This window comes from Nerophis lumbriciformis, linkage group LG05 (assembly GCF_033978685.3).
Source record: "Nerophis lumbriciformis linkage group LG05, RoL_Nlum_v2.1, whole genome shotgun sequence".
Classification (NCBI taxonomy): Eukaryota; Metazoa; Chordata; class Actinopteri; order Syngnathiformes; family Syngnathidae; genus Nerophis; species Nerophis lumbriciformis.
The window spans coordinates 22,600,001-22,622,542 of record NC_084552.2 but is presented as its reverse complement, the minus strand read 5'-3'; the positions used below and the strand labels follow the sequence as shown (position 1 = coordinate 22,622,542).

Below are 22,542 nucleotides of genomic sequence, written 5' to 3'. Positions count from 1 at the left end.
AGCTGCGGGTTGCTTGTTGGAATTGTGCCCATTGTTATCATAAAATTGGAAATAAAAGCTAAAAACAAAGTCAGACTTTGTTTTCTTCTGGACGCTACAATACATTATATTACTTTATTTTGTTAGGTGAGGTGGCTAATATGAAGCCCGTTCATTAAAGAGAAACCCTAAATGTAGTTAAACCGGATGTATAGTGTAGTGCTTTTATTTTGAAGCCGGAAAAGTGTGTGACTGTTTTGAGAAAGTGTCTTGACATTTTTTAATGTGTCCTTTCGACATCCTGCTGACCGTCTTTCATTTCTGTTTAGCTTTAATGTCAATTTACCTACAAACCCCGTTTCCATATGAGTTGGGAAATTGTGTTAAATGTAAATATAAATGGAATACAATGATTTGCAAATCATTTTCAACCCATATTCAGTTGAATATGCTACAAAGACAACATATTTGATGTTCGAACTGATAAACTTTTTTTTTTTTTTGCAAATAATCATTAACTTTAGAATTTGATGCCAGCAACACGTGACAAAGAAGTTGGGAAAGGTGGCAATAAATACTGATAAAGTTGAGGAATGCTTATCAAACACTTATTTGGAACATCCCACAGGTGTGCAGGCTAATTGGGAACAGGTGGGTGCCATGATTGGGTATAAAAGTAGATTCCATGAAATGCTCAGTCATTCACAAACAAGGATGGGGCGAGGGTCACCACTTTGTCAACAAATGCGTGAGCAAATTGTTGAACAGTTTAAGAAAAACCTTTCTCAACCAGCTATTGCAAGGAATTTAGGGATTTCACCATCTACGGTCCGTAATATCATCAAAGGGTTCAGAGAATCTGGAGAAATCACTGCACGTAAGCAGCTAAGCCCGTGACCTTGGATCCCTCAGGCTGTACTGCATCAACAAGCGACATCGGTGTGTAAAGGATATCACCACATGGTCTCAGGAACACTTCAGAAACCCACTCAGTTGGTCGCTACATCTGTAAGTGCAAGTTAAAAGTCTCCTATGCAAGGCGAAAACCGTTTATCAACAACACCCAGAAACGCTGTCGGCTTCGCTGGGCCTGAGCTCATCTAAGATGGACTGATACAAAGCGGAAAAGTGTTCTGTGGTCTGACGAGTCCACATTTCAAATTGTTTTTGGAAACTGTGGACGTCGTGTCCTCCGGACCAAAGAGGAAAAGAACCATCCGGATTGTTATAGGCGCAAAGTTGAAAAGCCAGCATCTGTGATGGTATGGGGGTGTATTAGTGCCCAAGACATGGGTAAGTTACACATCTGTGAAGGCGCCATTAATGCTGAAAGGTACATACAGGTTTTGGAGCAACATATGTTGCCATCCAAGCAACGTTACCATGGACCTTGCTTATTTCAGCAAGACAATGCCAAGCCACGTGTTACATCAACGTGGCTTCATAGTAAAAGAGTGCGGGTACTAGAATGGCCTGCCTGTAGTCCAGACCTGTCTCCCATTGAAAATGAAGCCTAAAATACCACAACGAAGACCCCCGGACTGTTGAACAACTTAAGCTGTATATCAAGCAAGAATGGGAAAGAATTCCACCTGAGAAGCTTAAAAAATGTGTCTCTTCAGTTCCCAAACGTTTACTGAGTGTTGTTAAAAGGAAAGGCCATGTAACACAGTGGTGAACATGACCTTTCCCAACTACTTTGGCACGTGTTGCAGCCATGAAATTCTAAGTTCATTATTATTTGCAAAAAAAAAATAAAGTTTATGAGTTGGAACATCAAATATCTTGTCTTTGTAGTGCATTCAATTGAATATGGGTTGAAAAGGATTTGCAAATCATTGTATTCCGTTTATATTTACATCTAACTCAATTTCCCAACTCATATGGAAACGGGGTTTGTACTAAAGTAGTCACAGTAACAATCTGAATGTTATGCTATCTCTGCACCTTAATCATAATCTGAACACGTGAAGCACCACCCACCTCTGAACCCCGCACTAGAATATGCAGATCCTCACAACTTGTTTTAAGTGATGTCGGCTATAATTTTGGCACAGATTAGAAATATTCCATCTCTAATGGCTATGCTGATGTTAAATAGCAAACAGCATCAATAAATGGTCTTGTGCTACGAACATGATGCTTCTAACAAGAATGTATGCAGATCTGAAGCAAAGAAACACAGGCGGAAGAGTTTTTTTGAAGGAATTTTCGGACAGAGATTCATTATGCTCTGTGGATTGATTGAAGGAGTTTTAGATTGTTGTGCCTTGACTGATACTGTTCCAGATGAAGGTTGCTCTTGTTTTGGACTATCTTGCCAGTTGTGGGGAAAGTTAATCAGTTTGGTTGGAGTGCACAAATGCAGCGTGAAGAGATTTATTATTCGCCTTTAATATACCTGCTTCATTCCATTTCATCTCATTTGTATTTTGTTTCGGAGTCCGGATTAAGCCGGAATTCTATATTTCCTTAGCTACTTTCCCCCAAAAATTTCTGTTTCTTTTTCTCTCCCATCGATGCACTTCAAAATGTTCCGTTATTTTTAATGTGTGAAGCAAATAAACAGTCTCCTCTTCATTACAATTGCTGCTATGTTTGTATTGAATGGTATCTGTTTCTGGGTTGAGACTGGTGCATACGCGATACGAAGGGTCCCCAGTGGTGGCACACACCCCTTCGAGAGATCTACTTTCCAATCTCATAATCCAGGTGTGTTAGTCCGATTTTTCAAAAACCGAACACGATCGGATTGAGGTGTTTCCATGGGCTGTAGGAAGCTAATTTAGAGAAATCGGACTGAGTACTGAGTGACTCTGACTTAGCCACACTTATCTCAGGTATGTGTCAGCACCAAGTTACAGAGAGTGACTACCATTACAGTTACAGTGTATTGCACAAATTGGACGGAAAACCTGCCACACACCTGACTCTTTATTTCATTACAAGCCTGCTGTAGCAAATCTGTTTGGCATTGTGTAAAGACCACATTTCTGTATAGGAGCGTTAAACCCTGGACTCAGCCAATACAAGGTATGGCAACCTTGTTTGTTTGTGAAGACTATTGTAAAAGCCTATAAAATAATACCCAAAATTATTATTTATTGGGCTGTCAAACGATTAAAATATTTAATTTCGCATTCGGTCCATAGTTAACTCACAATTAATCGCGATGAATCGCAGCTAGATATAATTTTTTTAATCATTAATAAGTGTACCTTAGGCAGATCAATCAATCAAAGTTTACTTATATAGCCCTTAATCAGAAATGTCTCAAAGGGCTGCACAAGCCACAACGATCATTTTCAAGTTTCAACACAATGAACGGACAATTAATTTGCGATGATGAAATGTGTTTTAAACATTATGCTTTTTTAAGCAGTTCATCACACATAGGACACACAACATTTCATTCTGTAAATGAGGACTTGACCAGCCCACCCCACCCACCCCACCCACCCCCATATTCTTCAGCTGATGTACTCGCATTACTTTAGGTGCAAACATCACAGACTAACATTACAAAACATCTTTGACAAAGCATGATCGTAATGTAAGACATTTTTATTTTGTTAATGTCAGGGTATTCTTTAAATTGCCAAAATACCTGTGGCGGTAGGGGGCGTGGTCAAAATGTCATTGCATGATTTGCTATGATGCATACATTCTTTATAAAAGGCAAAACATTGTGATTATACATTTAAAACAAATATATTATTAAGTATAGTATTAACATATAGATTTTTCTTACGTAATATCGTTTTGTTTTATTTTTAAGTTGTTGCTGCTTATTGTGCAATGCGAGATATAAAAACAATGTTTCCCCGAGATTTCTCCAATCCCTTTAGTCACTCTTTCTTTAATAAAAACGACTAGCAACAAATATAGCATCTATTTCTGGTGTTATTGGAGACTGTACTTGTGTTTAAAGACTCTGTTTAGATACTTCTGTCGCGCCACGTCCGTGACAAAGCGAGACTGACGTTACACTTGCTTCGTGATGCTGGGAGCCTTTCTCTCATTAAAAGCCGCCAGTGTCATCTTAAATTGTGAAGATCGCTGTATATTGCGTATATCTGGAATATATTAGTGTACGTCCACAGCGCGGACACGCTGCCTCCGCTCCAGACAACTCCGTGCGTATGGCTTACGTCATCACAACATCAGTTTTGGGAGTACTGATCAAAGTACGGCTTTTTCTGGCCAAATTTTCGGTGCATCAATAGTCAATAGTGTGCAAACTATAAACTATATATAGCCATTGATACTGTAACTACCTGCTGGTGTTAATGTGTATGTTAGTGTGTTATGGTGGTCATTTTTCCCATGGTCTGTGAACACACCATATTGGCGCAGAATGAACAAGTGTTGTGTGTCTAGGAGTGAAGCACGGAGGCAGACGTGTGTGCACGGAGGAAATACTTGTTGGAATTGAGCTTGTCGTCATAAAATTGGCAATAAAAACTAAAAACAAAGTCAGACTTTGTTTTCTTCTGGACGCTACAATACATTATATTACTTTATTTTGTTAGGTGTGGCGGCTAATAAGAAGCCTGTATATTAAAGAGAAACCCTAAATAGTTAAACCGCATGTAGAGTGTAGCGCTTTTATTTTGAAGCCGGAAAAGTGTGTGACTGTTTTGAGAAAGTGTCTTGACATGTTTTAATGTCTACTTTCGACATCCTGCTGACCGTCTTTCATTTCTGTTGAGCTTTTATGTCATCTTACTGACCAAATCAGTCACAGTAACAATCTGAATGTTACGTTATCACTCCACCTTAATCGTAATCGGAACACAGAAGTGAAGCACCACCCACCTCTGAACGACGCGCGCAGCAGGCGTTTGCTGCAGGGATATCGCCTCTTATCACGGCGAAATATACTCCTTTCTTGTCAGGAGAACAACTTGCTATGACTTTGAACCTGATATTTCCATAAGGTTGACTTTATTTTGTCCATTTCTGCTCGCTTGTGTCTCATCAGTACCAAGTGAACTGCAGCCAAGTTTCCCCCGCTACGGCACGGCCCGAGGAGAAAAAAGGAAGTGTTTGCGTTAATCGCCCGTAAATTTTTTTAATTTGTTTTTCATTTGGAATAGAAAAATAGTTTAACATAAAAATCCACTTTTCCCGATTTTCGGTTTGATAAAAAAACAAAAACAAAACGGAAAACAGATCGTTTTCCATTATCTATGATGTGTTATCCGATTTTAATGATGTTTTCAAAAATCAAAAATGGGAATTCAACAGGAAGTGGAATACTAATTTCTTTAGTCCCTGTTCCAGGCTTGGACATACGCGTAGATTGCACATGCGCAGTGTCTCTTTCCAGATCCTTGTCTGTGAATGACCCTGAACAACAACAACAACAACAGAAGAAGAGCGCATTTGCCTTCTCGTTAGAGTTCCAATGAAATGTGTCACTTTCCATGTCTCTGGACATTAAAAAACAGAAATAAACTCTTGACCGCGAGAAAATAGTTTTGACGCCACAACTGTCACGGTTCTTTGTCTTCTTCTTCTGTTTCCGGGTCAATCACAAATGAGGATCTGAAAAGAGACACTGCACATGTGCTATTCAATCCACGCATATGTCCAATCCATACAAATTGAACAGGGAATAGAGAAAATAGTTTTCCACTCGTTGTTTTAATTCCCTTTCGATTTTTGAAAACATCATTAAAATCGGATAACACATCATGAATAATGGATAACAATCTGTTTTTCGTTTTTTGTTTTTTTTATTATCAAACCAAAAATCGGGAAAAGTGGATTTTTATGTTAAACTATTTTTCTATTCCAAATGAAAAACGAATGGCCGCGACGTACACAGACCGTATGACCACAATGACATGTTTTAAATGTAGAAAAAGAAGTAAATAATTAGGGCTGTCAAAGTTAACACGATAATACCGCGTTACCTATAAATTTCAATAACAGCACTAATCTTTTTAACGGCCGATTAACGCGAACACTTCCTTTTTTACTCTCGGGCCGTGCCGTAGCGGGGGTACTTGGCTGCAGTTTACTTGCTACAAGCGAGCAGAAATGGACAAAAGAAAGTCAACTTTATGAAAATATCATGTTCAAAGCCATGGCAAGTTGTTCTCCTGACATGAAAGGACTATTTTTCGCTGTGAGAAGAGGCAACATCCCTGCAGCAAGCGCCTGCTGTGCGTGTCGTTCTGAGGTGGGTGGTGCTTTACTTTCATGTTCAGATTATGATTAAGGTGCAGTGATAACATAACATTTGGATTGTTACTGTGACCGATTTATTAGAAATTAAGATGACAAACAAATGTATAGTTGATAACGATCCGTTTTTGTAATTATCGAACCAAAAATCGGGAAAAGTGGATTTTTATGTTAAAATATTTTTCTATTCCCAACCAAAAATGATTGGCCGCGACGTACACAGACCCTACATATTACATACATTTTGTTTACAGACCATCTTCAAGCCGCTTCCTAAGTCTCCTCCTAAGTCTCTTCCTAAGTCTCATAAATATAATGTTTGTGCTTAATAAGTCTATATTTTCCACGTTTTTATTACCACGACTGGACAATTACTTTGCGTTAATGAAATGTTTTTAAATATTATGCTTTTTTAAACAGCTCAACACAAAATGGACATAAACACGCTTTTAATGAGAATAGAAAAAAATACCTGCAGTGTGTTAGTGTCTTGCCAGATTTTGTATTTTGTAGGAATACTTAATTTGTATTCCTGCTGTAAGGGCACTTGCATTCAGAGGAGGAGCTACACCATGTTTAGATAGCAGTTACATGCATCAATAACACAAAATGTGGATTTTTACGATCATGGTTTGATTGTCAAAGATGTTTGCTAATGTAATCTGTGTATAAATGCTTCTAATATTCTGTACATTACATGTTGTACAAGTTAATGGTCTTCATATCTCTGCATGACAATTTCTTACTTTTTCTATTATTAAAATGTAATATTTAGCCTGCTACACATTCTGTATTTGCGGGCTCTCAATCAGAACAGGTTATAAAGGAATAGACACTTTATTTCAATCTCCCAGAAAACTTTTTTTTTTTTAACTAGAAACATTATTGATTACATTACAAAATATATTTTACAAAGCATGATCGTAATGTTAGACAATATTTCATTTTGCTATAGTAGTAAGACCAGATGCTATGCGTAGCTCTTTTTATTGTGAGGCCAGAAGTGTGTGATTGATATGAGAAGCGGTGTCTTGACCTGTTTTGATAAAAGTCTCAGATTAAAAAGTGACTTTTGACTTCCTGCTGTGCTTTTATTCCATCTAGTGTAACAATCTACATTTCTTATCAATGCACTCAACTGTATAGTACACACGGACATGAAGCTCTTCTTCGCGCCAACAGTCGGGAGAACGATTTGCCATGGTTTTGGATCTGGCTTGCTGAAAATATTGTATAATTACTTTTATAACATGTTCTGGTTGAGTCCTTAATTACAGAATGATTAGCAGGCTGAATATTACATTTCAATATTACAAACCCTGTTTCCATATGAGTTGGGAAATTGTGTTAGATGTAAGTATAAAAGGAATACAATGATTTGCAAATTCTTTTCAACTGAATGCACTACAAAGACAACATATTTGATGTTCAAACTCATAAACTTAATTTTTTTTTGCAAATAATAATTAACTTAGAACTTCATGGCTGCAACACGTGCCAAAGTAGTTGGGAAAGGGCATGTTCACCACTGTGTTACATGGCCTTTCCTTTTAACAACACTCAGTAAACGTTTGGGAACTGAGGAGACACATTTTTTAAGCTTCTCAGGTGGAAATTTTTCCCATTCTTGCTTGATGTACAGCTTAAGTTGTTCAACAGTCCGGGGGTCTTCGTTGTGGTATTTTAGGCTTCATAATGCGCCACACATTTTCAATGGGAGACAGGTCTGGACTACAGGCAGGCTAGTCTAGTACCCGCACTCTTTTACTATGAAGCCATGTTGATGTAACACCTGGCTTGGCATTGTCTTGCTGAAATAAGCAGGGGCGTCCATGATAACGTTGCTTGGATGGCAACATATGTTGCTCCAAAACCTGTATGTACCTTTCAGCATTAATGGCACCTTCACAGATGTGTAAGTTACCCATGTCTTGGGCACTAATACACCCCCATACCATCACAGATGCTGGCTTTTCAACTTTGCGCCTATAACGATCCGGATGGTTCTTTTCCTCTTTGGTCCGGAGGACACGGCGTCCACAGTTTTCAAAAACAATTTGAAATGTGGACTCGTCAGACCACAGAACACTTTTCCACTTTGTATCAGTCCATGTTAGATGAGCTCAGGCCCAGCGAAGCCGACGGCTTTTCTGGGTGTTGTTGATAAACGGTTTTCGCCTTGCATAGTAGAGTTTTAACTTGCACTTACAGATGTAGCGACCAACTGTACTTACTGACAGTGGGTTTCTGAAGTGTTCCTGAGCCCATGTGGTGATATCCTTTACACACTGATGTCGCTTGTTGATGCAGTACAGCCTGAGGGATCGAAGGTCACGGGCTTAGCTGCTTACGTGCAGTGATTTCTCCAGATTCTCTGAACCCTTTGATGATATTACGGACCGTAGATGGTGAAATCCCTAAATTCCTTGCAATACCTGGTTGAGAAAGGTTTTTCTTAAACTGTTCAACAATTTGCTCACGCATTCATTGACAAAGTGGTGACCCTCGCCCTATCCTTGTTTGTGAATGACTGAGCATTTCATGGAATCTACTTTTATACCCAATCATGGCACCCACCTGTTCCCAATTTGCCTGTTCACCTGTGGGATGTTCCAAATAAGTGTTTGATGAGCATTCCTCAACTTTATCAGTATTTATTGCCACCTTTCCCAACTTCTTTGTCACGTGTTGCTGGCATCAAATTCTAAAGTTAATGATTATTTGCAAAAAAAAAAAAAGTTTATCAGTTTGAATATCAAATATGTTGTCTTTGTAGCATATTCAACTGAATATGGGTTGAAAATGATTTGCAAATCATTGTATTCCGTTTATATTTACATTTAACACAATTTCCCAACTCAAATGGAAACGGTTTGTAAATAGAGAAAGTTAATACATTGTCATGCAGAGATTTGAAGACCATTAAATTGTACTTTAAGGAGCGCCGTAAGTGGCTGATCCGTTGCCGGTCCTGTTCTTGTCTCCCTGTAATGTATGTCTGCTATTCGTGGGACTGTGTCATGTCTGTGATCATGTTTTGTTTAGTTATGTTTTGCTTGGTTTTTGGACACTTTTTAGTTCTTGTCTTCACTCCCTTTGTCACCATAGTAACCATTAGTTTCACCTGGTTCACATCGTCATGTCACACACCTGTCTCACGTTTTCACATTTTGAGTCACGGACCTGTTTTCACTAATCATGTCATCACTATTTAAGCCTGTAGTTGCCAGGCAGTCAGCCTGGCGACATCACTCTTGACACACTCCTGACACTCTGTTTCATGTTCATAGTCCATGCTGCCCTGTTCACGTCATCGCAAGTAAGTTTTGTTGATTAATGCCACAGTTAGTGTCTTTTGTTTTTTTGTCCATAGTTCTGCCTTTGTGCAAGTTTTTGTTTATTCCTTTTTTGAGTGTTAACATTAAATATGTGTTTACCTTCACGCCATGTCCGGTCCAAATCATTTGCACCATGGGAAAACAAACCACGCCAAAGTCCAAGTCCTGACAGACTGTGCCGAAAATGTAATTTCAGCTCTTATATGTCTTGTACATGTTAAGAATGGACAATAATAATAAAGCATCCTGTACAACATGTCATGTACAGAATATCAGAAGCATTTATTCAGGTAGAAATATCACAGATTAGCAAACATCTTTGACAATCAAAGCAAGATCTTAACAATCCATATTTTGTGTTATTAAGGTGTGAAACTAGTATCTAAGTAGTTTTGAGTTTTTTTCATTGAAAGTGTGTTTGTCCTTTTTATTTTGAGCTGTTTAAAAAAGCATAATGTTTGAAAAATATTTAATTAAAGCAAATTATTTGTCCAGTCCCGGAGTTAAAACTTGAAACTTATCTGTCGAGGGCAGATCTTGGCAAATTAAGGCTCGTTAATCTTTTCAATCTGGCCCGGTGGACATTCCCAAATATTTTTTTTAGATCTTTAAGATCGAAACTGTCCCTGCCATTATGATGTGCAGTGATGTTTTCAAATGACCGTAAGTCTTGAACTGTATTTTAATGGTTGGAATCTGCGCTCTTGCATGATATACTAGTTACTATGGTAATCTAAGTCACAGCAGCTCAGACGAGGCACCAAGCAGTGTGGGTGGGGAGCGTTTCCACAGAGTGTTTCCAGAGCGACCAGCTTGAAATGCGGGTGTCAGGGACAGACGCGGAAGGTGATTTTTACAACAAAGTTTTAAAGTGATATAGCAGATATATCAAATCGTAGGTGGGTTTTCTCAGCTACAATAGGGTGGAAGGCGGGGTACACCCTGGACAAGTCGCCATCTCATCACAGGGCCAACACAGACAGACAGACAACATTCACACTCACATCCACACACACTACGTGTGGCGAAATTATTCTCTGCATTTGACCCATCACCCTTGATCACCCCCTGGGATGTGAGGGGAACAGTGGGCCACGCACAGGAATAACTTTTGGTGATTTAACCCCCAATTCCAACCCTTGATGCTGAGTGCCAAGCAGGGAGGTAATGGGTCCCATGTTTATAGTCTATACCGTATTTTTCGGAATATAAGTCGCAGTTTTTTTCATAGTTTGGCGGGGGTGCGACTTATACTCAGGAGCGACTTATGTGTGAAATTATTAACACATTACCGTAAAATATCAAATAATATTATTTAGCTCATTCACGTAAGAGACTAGACCAGGGGTCGGCAACCCGCGGCTCTAGAGCCGCATGCGGCTCTTTAGCGCCGCCCTGGTGGCTCTCTGGAGCTTTTTCAAAAATGTATGAAAAATGGAAAAGGATGAGGGGGAAAAAAATATATTTTTTGTTTTAATATGGTTTCTGTAGGAGAACAAACATGACACAAACCTCCCTAATTGTTATAAAGCACACTGTTTATATTAAACATGCTTCACTGATTCGAGTATTTGGCGAGCGCCGTTTTGTCCTACTAATTTTGGCGGTCCTTGGACTCACCGTAGTTTGTTTACATGTACAACATTCTGCGACTTTCTAGGACGTGTTATATGCCACTTCTTTTTCTGTCTCATTTTGTCCACCAAACTTTTAACGTTGTGCATGAATGCACAAAGGTGAGTTTTGTTGATGTTATTGACTTGTGTGGAGTGCTAATCAGACATATTTGGTCACTGCATGACTGCAAGCTAATCGATGCTAACATGTTGTTTAGGCTAGCTATATGTCCATATTGCATCATTATGCCTCATTTGTAGCTATATTTGAGCTCATTTAGTTTCCTTTAAGTCCTCTTAATTCAATTTATATCTCATGACACACTATCTGTATGTAATATGGCTTTTAATTTTTTGCGGCTTCAGACAGATTTGTTTTTGTATTTTTGGTCCAATATGGCTCTTTCAACATTTTGGGTTGCCGACCCCTGGACTAGACGTATAAGATTTCATGGGATTTAGCATTAGGAGTGACAGATTGTTTGGTAAACGTATAGCATGTTTTATATGTTATAGTTATTTGAATGACTCTTACCATAATATGTTACGTTAACATACCGGGCATGTTCTCAGTTGGTTATTTATGCCTCATATAACGTACACTTATTCAGCCTGTTGTTCACTATTCTTTATTTATTTTAAATTGCCTTTCAAATGTCTATTCTTGGTGTTGGATTTTATCAAATAAATTTCCCCCAAAAATGCGACTTATACTCCAGTGCGACTTATATATGTTTTTTTCCTTCTTTATTATGCATTTTCGGCCGGTGCGACTTATACTCCGGAGCGACTTATACTCCGAAAAATACGGTATGTAATATAGTAACAGGCCCATTTATAACATGGGCCTGTTACTATATTATATATAGACAGCATGTAAACATTGATGAAGGTTTCTGGATGTGTTTTGGAGCGCTTTATAGGAGAAATAGGTCAATCTCCATTACCTGTGTTGTTAGCCACCTCTTAATGGCAGTTTATCAGGATTTAGAACACAGGCAAAAGAGTGCTTGTCTCAAATGAAGGTTGTGAATGATGGGAACATTTGTAAAACAAAGTGCAGCTTCCCTTTACAAAAGAGTGGCATCAATAAGAGTCGTCCATCACTGTATGACACAGTTCCGCTCAATTTACAAGTCGGTGGATGTTTTTAGGATATGACGTAGGGTGGGCTTTTGATAAAAATGTGCGCCCCTTTGACAAATCCATCGCCCTTTTTCATAAAGTGTGTGCTACTACCATGTGGTCCTTTACATTTTCGCACGCGCTTCATAGATAATCCGACTCTGAACATTCATGATAAATTTACTCTTCCTCCTCCAGTGATGGACTCCCCCTCAGACCTCTTCGACGACTCCGCTGGGCAGCTCCACCAGCTTGCCCCCCCACTACGCTCCTCAGACCTGCTCGGTGGTTTTCCAGGCGGAGGTCGGCCACCGCTGACCGCCTTCAGACCACCCAGCTTCCCATTGATCCAGCAGCACCTCATCCAACCTCATGGGGCTCCGAGAAGGACCGGGGGTCCTCACCATGCACTAAACCCGCCACTGGCTTTACTCAGGGGGGAGGAGAGAAAACCGGATGAAGACCAGGATTTGGTGGCAAATGATGACCAGGTTAGAAAGCGACCCACCACTGAGTGGAGTCAAGAGCTGGCGAGGGTGAAGAGGATGAAGCTCGATGGTAGAACGGAGGAAGGGGAGGCGAGGCGAGGTGAAGGAGGCAGGGAGCTGAGGAAAAGAAGGAAGGAGGAGCTAAAGGAGCAGCTGGAGGAGGCGAGGGAGAGACTCCAGGCCCTGCAGGAGAAAGTGCTGATGGCCTTTGGGGAAAAGAACATGGAGGAGGAGGAGAGAATGTTTGATGAAGAGGAGGACGATGGCGCAGGAGGGCTCACACTTCTCTCCACGTCTCCTTTTTCTAACTTCGACAGGCCGAGAGAAGAGAAGCAGAAAAACAAAGCAAAGGCGGATACAGAAAGTGGCGGAGTGATGGAGGGGGTGGGGCTGTGGCTGGACTGGGACGGAGACATGGAAGACGAGGATGACGACGGGGGGCAGAGGTTCGCCCAGGCGTTGAAGCTGCAGCTGGGCAGCGCGGTGGCGAGGGTCATCGACCGCGTCCTGCGCCTTTACACCGAAACGTCCGATTCCAGGCCTTCCTCCCCTCCGGCCGCCATCTCCTTCCTCCCGTCGGGAGCGGCGGAGGGCGGGCCAGGGGACAAGGGGGTGTGGCTGGGACTCTTAGCCAGAGTGGAGGATGAGGTCGGAGGTCAGGAGGAGAGGCCTGCGGGGAGGAAGGATGACGAAAGGGAGAAACAGAGAACGAGAACCTTGCCTCCGCCGTGCAGCGAGCAGACAGACGTGGCGTTGCCGTTGGTCACTCAAAAGTCACCTGGCTTCCACAAGGCCCGCCCACTTCCTGGCCCACCTTTGTCCAACCAGGCAAACCTCTCCCTGCATCACCCCTCCTTGCCTCGCCCCCCGCTTCTCTCCCATCCTCTCTTGCACCCAGCGTCCCAATCCAAGGATCCTTCCTCGTCCTCCTCCTCCTTTCCCCCTCCCCCTCCCCCTCTTCCCCTCCCACTCATCCATTACTCCATGCAGCAGCTCTTCTCCCGCTCCCTCCACCACCCACAGATGCCCCATCTTCCGGCGTCCCGCAAGGACTTCCTCAACTCTGACCCCTTCTTGGAGTTCCACTCGCATCCCTCCTTCCCCCCGCTGCCCCTGCTGGGTCACCTGGGCCCCGCCCTCGTACGCGGCGGCAGGGAGCGGGAGCGGGGGGTCCGGGGAGGTGGAGGGATGGACGGAGGAGATCTTTACTTGGCTGCTGGAGGAATATCCTTTTGCCAGCTTTGGAAAGGCTGAATGTTTCAAACTAGCGTGTAAATGCTAAGTCAAACCGGGCTGTAATGGAGAGAAACTCGATATATCTAAGAAGTTTCTAGCTTTAACAATGATTTGGAGTGCATGAGAAAGTGGAATAGAATCAACTGTTGTAACGACGCTTAGGAGCAGACAGTTTTGAACACACCTGTCAACATTTTTGTAGGGAAAGTATTTCCTGCAGCTCTTGTCATCTTCGGGGGGCTATTAAAAAATACATCAGGGGGGTTGCCTACAGCCACAGCTGCAGTTAGCCGACGGTTATAAGAGACTTAATTGAACAGATTACGGTAGACTCCATGTGCAGGTGTACCTAATGAATCGACCATTGTATCTCCTTAACCGGTCTTTTGCAAACACCCAGGAGGGCTTGTCTCCTTGCCACCTGAAGAAAGCCAAACTCATGTTCTTCTACGCTCGCTATCCCAGCTCCAACACACTCAAGACGTACTTCCCGGATGTCAAGGTTTGTGCTCAAGATATATTATGATTATTAGTGATCTAAAAACAAAAATCTGATGAAATGTTGATTAATTTTGATGAGTCAAAATTCAATATCATACATTTTAATCTAAAAACTTGTTCATACTGCAGGTCAATTCAGATTTTTTTCCCCATTTGCAACCTGTATCACATTTGTTCATGTCAGTGTGAACAGTGCAATTTTGAATTGTTCATATCCCGACCGAGGCCTCTGTCATATGTGGAAATAAATCGGAGATACCATATTTTCCGCACCAGACTATAAGGAGCACTGCTGATGGTCTCTTTTTGATCTTTTTTTCATACAAAAGAAGCATTAAAAGAGTCATATTATTATTAGAGATGCCGATAAATGCGTCAAAATGTAATATCGGAAATTATCGTTATCGTTTTTTTTATTATCGATATCGTTTTTTTTTAATTAAATCAACATAAAAAACACAAGATACACTTTTACATTTACACTCATTCACACAAAAGGGTTGTTTCTTTCTGTTATTAATATTCTGGTTCCTACATTATATATCAATATATATTAATACAGTCTGCAAGGGATACAGTCCGTAAGCACACATGATTGTGCGTGCTGCTGGTCCACTAATAGTACTAACCTTTAACAGTTAATTTGACTCATTTTCATTAATTACTAGTTTCAATATAACTGTTTTTATATTGTTTTACTTTTTTTATTCAAGAAAATGTTTTTAATTTATTTATCTTATTTTATTTTATAATTTTTTTTTTAAAAGTACCTTATCTTCACCATACCTGGTTGTCCAAATTAGGCATAATAGAGTGTTAATTCCACGACTGTATATATTGGTTGATATCGGTATCGGTAATTAAAGAGTTGGACAAGATCGGAATATCGGCAAAAAGCCATTATCGGACATCCCTAATTTTATTTTATTTTTTTCTGAATGTAGAACACTTCCTTGTGGTCTACATAACATATAATGGTGGTTCTTTGGTCAAAATGTTGCATAGATTATGTTTTACAGATCATCTTCAAGCTGCTTTCTGACAGTCACTTCCGGATGCGCCGTTTAGTGGGCGGTCTTATTTACGTGGCTCAACTTCGGCAGGGTCTTCTTCCCGTCATCTTTGTTGTAGCGTGCAAGGACGGGGGTGGAAGAAGTGTCAAAAGATGCAGCTAACTGTTTTAATGACATTCAGACTTTACTTCAATCAATAACGAAGCAGCATCTCCTCAGCCGGAAACAACAAGTGTCCCGTGAAAAACCGTCCGACCGGAACTCTGTAATAACTAAAGTTCCTTGGGTGAATAATGTAAACTCACTACACCGGTATGTTTTAGCGCTTTCGTGGCGAGTTTACTGACAGATATAAGTAAGAACTTTACACTACTTTATATTAGAAATGGCAACAGTGGAGGATGAATGTCACATAATAAGAAGATAGAGGAAAAGAAGAAGCTTATCGACTACGGCGTCGGTGTACAAAGGCGGACGTGCGCAACTTTTAAGGATTTATGCAGATCCCAAATACAGATCAGCAGGTACCAGAAGGTAAGAAAAGTTGCTTTTGCATAATAATGCGAAACAAAATGCCAGATAATATCTCTTACCTTATACACACACCATAATAATACTCGTATGTTGAAGGACAGTATAATCCATCAAGCGGTTCGGCTTCATAGCTTACCAAAGTCGTACTAAAACATTTTGATAGATTTTTGAGTGCCGTGTGTAATGTTCTATATTTTCAATGGAACATATAAAATGTTGCTGTTGTTTAGTTGTCATATTGCCATTATAGTGCAGCCTACACTTATCTCTTATGTTTGACAGCCATCTACTGGTCACACTTATCATTTCACCATGTACCAAATAAAATAGCTCCGAGAAGGGTAAGCTCAACCAAACTTATTTCTTACATTAGGCACACTGTTGAGTTTTGAGGAAAAAAAAAATTTTAAGTGTGTCTTTTAGTCCAAAAATAACGGTATATACAATCGTTAATGTAAACGCTCCCACGCTCAGGTCGCAATCATCCGAGCAGAACGTCGTCAAAAAGCGATAATCGTCATTAATTATTCCCCAAAATAGACGGTTGCAAAATAAATGGTCGATTACGGAGCAGAAAACAGGTGAAAATAATACCTTTTATCACTCCTGTCTCCGACTGCTCTTCCTTCTTAAATCTTCTAGGCGCAATAATTTGGTTCAAAAATGTTTGATTTTGAATGCAAAAATCCTTGAAATGTCCACAAATGCGCCAGTACGGAGACCGACTAGGACTGAATAGACTTGTACTTCTGTAAACACTGCAGTGCGTGCGACGTCATGTCGGCTTGCGGCTCAGATTGCATTCACATTTGAAGACGCTTTTTTTTTGTAATATACAAACCCCGTTTCCATATGAGTTGGGAAATTGTGTTGGATGTAAATATAAACGGAATACAATGATTTGCAAATCCTTTTCAACCCATATTCAATTGAATGCACTACAAAGACAACATATTTGATGTTCAAACTCATAAACTTTATTTTTTTTGCAAATAATCATTAACTTAGAATTTCATGGCTGCAACACGTGCCAAAGTAGTTGGGAAAGGGCATGTTCACCACTGTGTTACATGGCCTTTCCTTTTAACAACACTCAGTAAACGTTTGGGAACTGAGGAGACACATTTTTTAAGCTTCTCAGGTAGAATTCTTTCCCATTCTTGCTTGATGTACAGCTTAAGTTGTTCAACAGTCCGGGGGTCTCCGTTGTGGTATTTTAGGCTTCATAATGCGCCACACATTTTCAATGGGAGACAGGTCTGGACTACAGGCAGGCCAGTCTAGTACCCGCACTCTTTTACTATGAAGCCACGTTGATGTAACACATGGCTTGGCATTGTCTTGCTGAAATAAGCAGGGGCGTCCATGGTAACGTTGCTTGGATGGCAACATATGTTGCTCCAAAACCTGTATGTACCTTTCAGCATTAATGGCGCCTTCAAAGATGTGTAAGTTACCCATGTCTTGGGCACTAATACACCCCCATACCATCACAGATGCTGGCTTTTCAACTTTGCGCCTATAACAATCCGGATGGTTCTTTTCCTCTTTGGTCCGGAGGACACGACGTCCACAGTTTCCAAAAACAATTTGAAATGTGGACTCGTCAGACCACAGAACACTTTTCCACTTTGTATCAGTACATCTTAGATGAGCTCAGGCACAGCGAAGCCGACGGCGTTTCTGGGTGTTGTTGATAAACGGTTTTCGCCTTGCATAGGAGAGTTTTAACTTGCACTTACAGATGTAGCGACCAACTGTAGTTACTGACAGTGGGTTTCTGAAGTGTTCCTGAGCCCATGTGGTGATATCCTTTACACACTGATGTCGCTTGTTGATGCAGTACAGCCTGAGGGATCGAAGGTCACGGGCTTACCTGCTTACGTGCAGTGATTTCTCCAGATTCTCTGAACCCTTTGATGATATTACGGACCGTAGATGGTGAAATCCCTAAATTCCTTGCAATAGCTGGTTGAGAAAGGTTTTTTTTAAACTGTTCAACAATTTGCTTACGCATTTGTTGACAAAGTGGTGACCCTCGCCCCATCCTTTTTTGTAAATGACTGAGCATTTCATGGAATCTACTTTTATACCCAATCATGGCACCCACCTGTTCCCAATATACCTGTTCACCTGTGGGATGTTCCAAATAAGTGTTTGATGAGCATTCCTCAACTTTATCAGTATTTATTGCCACCTTTCCCAACTACTTTGTCACGTGTTGCTGGCATCAAATTCTAAAGTTAATGATTATTTGCAAAAAAAATGTGTTATCAGTTTGAACATCAAATATGTTGTTTGTAGCATATTCAACTGAATATGGGTTGAAAATGATTTGCAAATCATTGTATTCCATTTATATTGACATCTAACACAATTTCCCAACTCATATGGAAACGGGGTTTGTATGTCTTACCTTATCGACACACCATAATAATACTCGTGTGTTGAAGCACAGTACAATCCATCAAGCGGTTCGGCTTCATAGCTTACCAAAGTCGTACTAAAACATTTTGATCGATTTTTGAGAGCCATGTGTAATGTTCTATATTTTCAATGGAACATATAAAATGTTGCTGTTGTTTACTTGTCATATTGCCATTCTAGTGCAGCCTACACTTATCTCTTATGTTTGACAGCCATCTACTGGTCACACTTATCATTTCACCATGTACCAAATAAAATAGCTTCAAGGTTGGTAAGCTCAACCAAACTTATTCCTTACATTAGGCGCACTGGGTTATAAGGCGCACTGTTGAGTTTTGAGGAAAAAAAAAAGATTTTAAGTGCGCTTTATAGTCCAAAAATACGGTGTATACAATCGTAAATGTGAACGCTCCCGCGCTCAGGTCGCAATCATCCGAGCAGAACGTCGTCAAAAAGCGATAATCGTCATTAATTATTCCCCAAAATAGACGGTTACAAAATAAATGGTCGATTACGGAGCAGAAAACAGGTGATAATAATACCTTTTATCACTCCTGTCTCCGACTGCTCGTCTGCAAGCTCTTCAAACAGACATCGAAGCAAATTTTCCCGTTCAACTGTGAGTACCAAAAATACTTGTCCTCTTCCTTCTTAAATCTTCTAGGCGCATTCATTTGGTTCAAAAATGCTTGACTTTGATTGCAAAAAATTCTTGAAATGTCCACAAATGCGCCAGTACGGAGACCGACTAGGACTGAATAGACTTTTACTTCCGTAAACACTGCAGTGCGTGCGACGTCATGACGGCTTGCGGCTCAGATTGCATTCACATTTGAAGACGCTTTTTTTTTTGGAATATAAGCGGCACCTAAAAAGATCGGATTTGACAAAAACAATCCGACTTGGACATCCGACCATGCAGTGTGAACGTAGCCAATAACAATTATGGCTCATTTTGCAAGAGCAAAGACAGTCAATAAAGAAGGGAATATACACACACTTAGGGCCTGATCTACTAAGAACCGTATAACAATGGCTATATAATGTGTGCAAACTACAAAATTGTGTGTACTATTAGTGAGCGTGTTGTGGGGAAGTGCAAAAGTGGTGCAGACCACCCTATTTAAATTTGTTTTTTGCATGTGCACTGGCTGTCACTATAAAGACACTCATTTCCCTCCACATTTATGGCATTAAATCTGTGGCGTTTCGTCATGTTGCTGACATGCAGCACACAAATATAATATTCATCACCTGTTCTAGGGCGGTGATTCTCAAACTGTGGCATCGGTGGTCCGCCAAAGAAGTCGGTAAATATGTACTGTATTTGAAGTATCGTTGTTGATTATATTTGTGCAGTGAGTGCCATATTACAGTGGCCAAAACGTTTAACATACTTGCTAAATAAAACCGCTGCCTTATTTTAATGAATACTTAGGCCTACTACGCTACTGTATTTTTATGTTGGTAGTTATGGTGGTACTTGGAGAGCTAAGTGTTTCCACAGATGGAACTTGGTAAAAAAAAGTTTGAGAACCACTGTTCTAGGCGAGATTGAAGTGTGACCTAGACAACATAATCTATACTTTAGCACGCTGAAGGTGCCAAGAAAATGGATATTGCAAAAAAAGTTTTTATGCAGAGATATATTACAATAATATATTTGCTATATGAAAGCAAAATAACGTTTAAAAAAAAACGCCGGCAGACACCAAAACAAATCTATTGAAGTTTTTTCATCAACCCCTTTAGTCATCCAGCAGTTAAACAATTATAAAATGTCACTGCTGACATGTTTTTAATGACACTTCAAACATGTAGACATGCACACAGCCGGAATATTCTCTCTCTTAATAGTCTGCTTTTGCAGCGCGGTCGTCTTCTCGCCGCCGTTTGCGTGCACAAATTTTAAACGTGCGAAATGTCGATGCACAATAGCGGCCGCAGAACAGTTTTAGTCTTGATCAATCAAATTGCAAACGCTATATGATTATAATTGTGGGTGTTCTAATAATCAGCGTATATTCTGCATAATTATGGAGAACGACACTCTAAAGTACAGGTGTCAAACTCAAGGCCCGGGGGCCAGATCTGGCCTGCCACATCATTCTATGTGGCCCGCGAAAGCCTGGAAAAAATGTGTTTCAATAAAATACTTTTTTTAATTTTTATTTTATTTTACTAAATGCATTCGTTCTTTAAATTTTGGCAGAAAAAAAATGCATATTTTAAACTTTAATATTATCTGATCATGCCAATTATATTATTATATACTGTATCGCACAACTATTTTTGTGAGATTAAAACAAATAGTTAAATATCTGCTTGTCACCTTTATTTATGATTTTAAAGCAAGTTATACATTAAAAAAATCTAATAATCAAATGCATTTCGATGAATCAAGATGAATCACAGGTTATTACCCGCATGCATAATGTAAATTAATTTTTAAAAAGCGGCCCTCTGAAAGCAGCCATTCCTGCGATGCGGCCCTCAATGAAAATTAGTTTGACACCCCTGCTCTAAAGTGTTTGCGTTTCTTGTTTCGCTCATTTAAGAAACGCAATCCCTTGCGCACAAGCTTAGTAGTGAGCTTTGCGCGTGCTATCAAGTGTGCACGTATTTTAATTTTACGCAAACCTTAGTGATTTATGGGCCTCATGTATTAAGACTCGCGTGGATTCCCGACTAAAAAACATCCCAACTTACCGTTGAAAAAGGGCATACATGAGGCCCCTGACCTCTAATGGGTTCAACATCTTTAACATCATGTTAACACAATACTGTATGTTTTTCATTATATAAAACATTCATGTACTAAATGTGGACCTCTTACTCCTTTTGTGTTATTAATGTGCTGTTTTAAAAAGGTCATTTTATGTTGATTCCTACATTTAAAACATTTCCTTGTGGTCCACATATCAGAATCAGAATCGGAATCGTTTTATTGCCGTTGCTTGAGAACGGGTTCACAAACTAGGAATTTTTCTTGGTGCAATCGTGCAACATAAAACACATATAACACAGATTTGGTAATAACAAGAGCTGTAACTGAGCTATCATATCTTGTTATAGACTTAGAAGGAATTCTATTATAACATGTAATGGTGGTCAAAATGTTGCATGGATGATGTTTCACAGATCGTTTTGTGGGTGGTCTTATTAACGTGGCTCCACTTCAACCGCGTCTTCTCTTTGTCAGCCATGTTGTCGTTTTTAGTGCTTCCATAGTGAGTCTACGAACAGATATAAGTTAGAATTGTACGCTACTTTTTTTAATTATTTTTTTTTAATGGCAACAGCGGAGGATACATGTGCATTTATGAGCCAGTCTGCCCCACAAAAAGAGGATAGAGAAAAAGAAGTAGCTTATTGACTACGACGTCGGACTACAATGGCGGTCTCGCACAAAGTGCTTCAAATTCCAAACGGCTCATTTTGGAGGAAGTGTGAAGATTGTTTTATGAATATCTCTGGCATGTCTCCAAGGTTTGATTTCAAATTTGTAGGACTTAAGCAGTGTTGGGACTAACGGCGTTACTAGTAATCTAACGCGTTATTTTTTATATTCAGTAACTCAGTTACCGTTACTACATGATGCGTTAATGCGTTATTTTACGTTATTTTTTATGTAGTATCGGCTAGAAACAGAAGATCTGAGTGTGTTTTATTGCAGCGCTGCGGTGTCGTCCTTCTGAATCTCTTGTGTCACAAGAGGCGCGCTCTGTGTGTGTCTGGGTGTGGGTGTGGGAAGGGGAGGGGAGGGGGGTGCGCAATACAACGTAAACCGTTGGCCAATCAAAAAGTAACCACAGAACACTATACGGTATAGTGTTCTGTGGTTACTTTTCGGTTGGCCAAGCGGACGTGACGACAGGTCCGCACGGACCTGGAGGGGGCGTGTCTTAAGTCCGGCTGGAAATCGGGAGAAATTGGGGAGAATGGTTGTCCTGGGGAGAGGCACTGAAATTCGGGAGGGTTGGCAAGTATGAGATATTCTCACTTCTTTTCTTTTGTCGAGCACAAAGAAAATAACATTTTAGTTAAATATAAGTTTTTTCTTGGATCAAAGATCCCGTCTACTGCCCAA

General features: G+C 40.2%; 1 protein-coding gene and 1 long non-coding RNA gene across 2 annotated transcripts in view; one reads left to right on the top strand and one right to left on the bottom strand.

Moving 5' to 3' along the window:
- Positions 1 to 22,542, bottom strand: part of LOC133606768 (uncharacterized) — a 65,834-nt gene that overhangs the window by 27,908 nt on the left and 15,384 nt on the right. The gene's annotated exons all lie outside the window — the stretch shown is intronic.
- The window catches only part of prox3 (prospero homeobox 3), a 30,744-nt gene that overhangs the window by 4,702 nt on the left and 3,500 nt on the right, over positions 1 to 22,542 (top strand). Inside the window, exons 3-4 of the mRNA XM_072913166.1 lie at positions 12,452 to 13,966; positions 14,373 to 14,479. Of these exons, the coding sequence (XP_072769267.1) occupies positions 12,452 to 13,966; positions 14,373 to 14,479 (1,622 nt within the window). The remainder of the gene's footprint in view (positions 1 to 12,451; positions 13,967 to 14,372; positions 14,480 to 22,542) is intronic.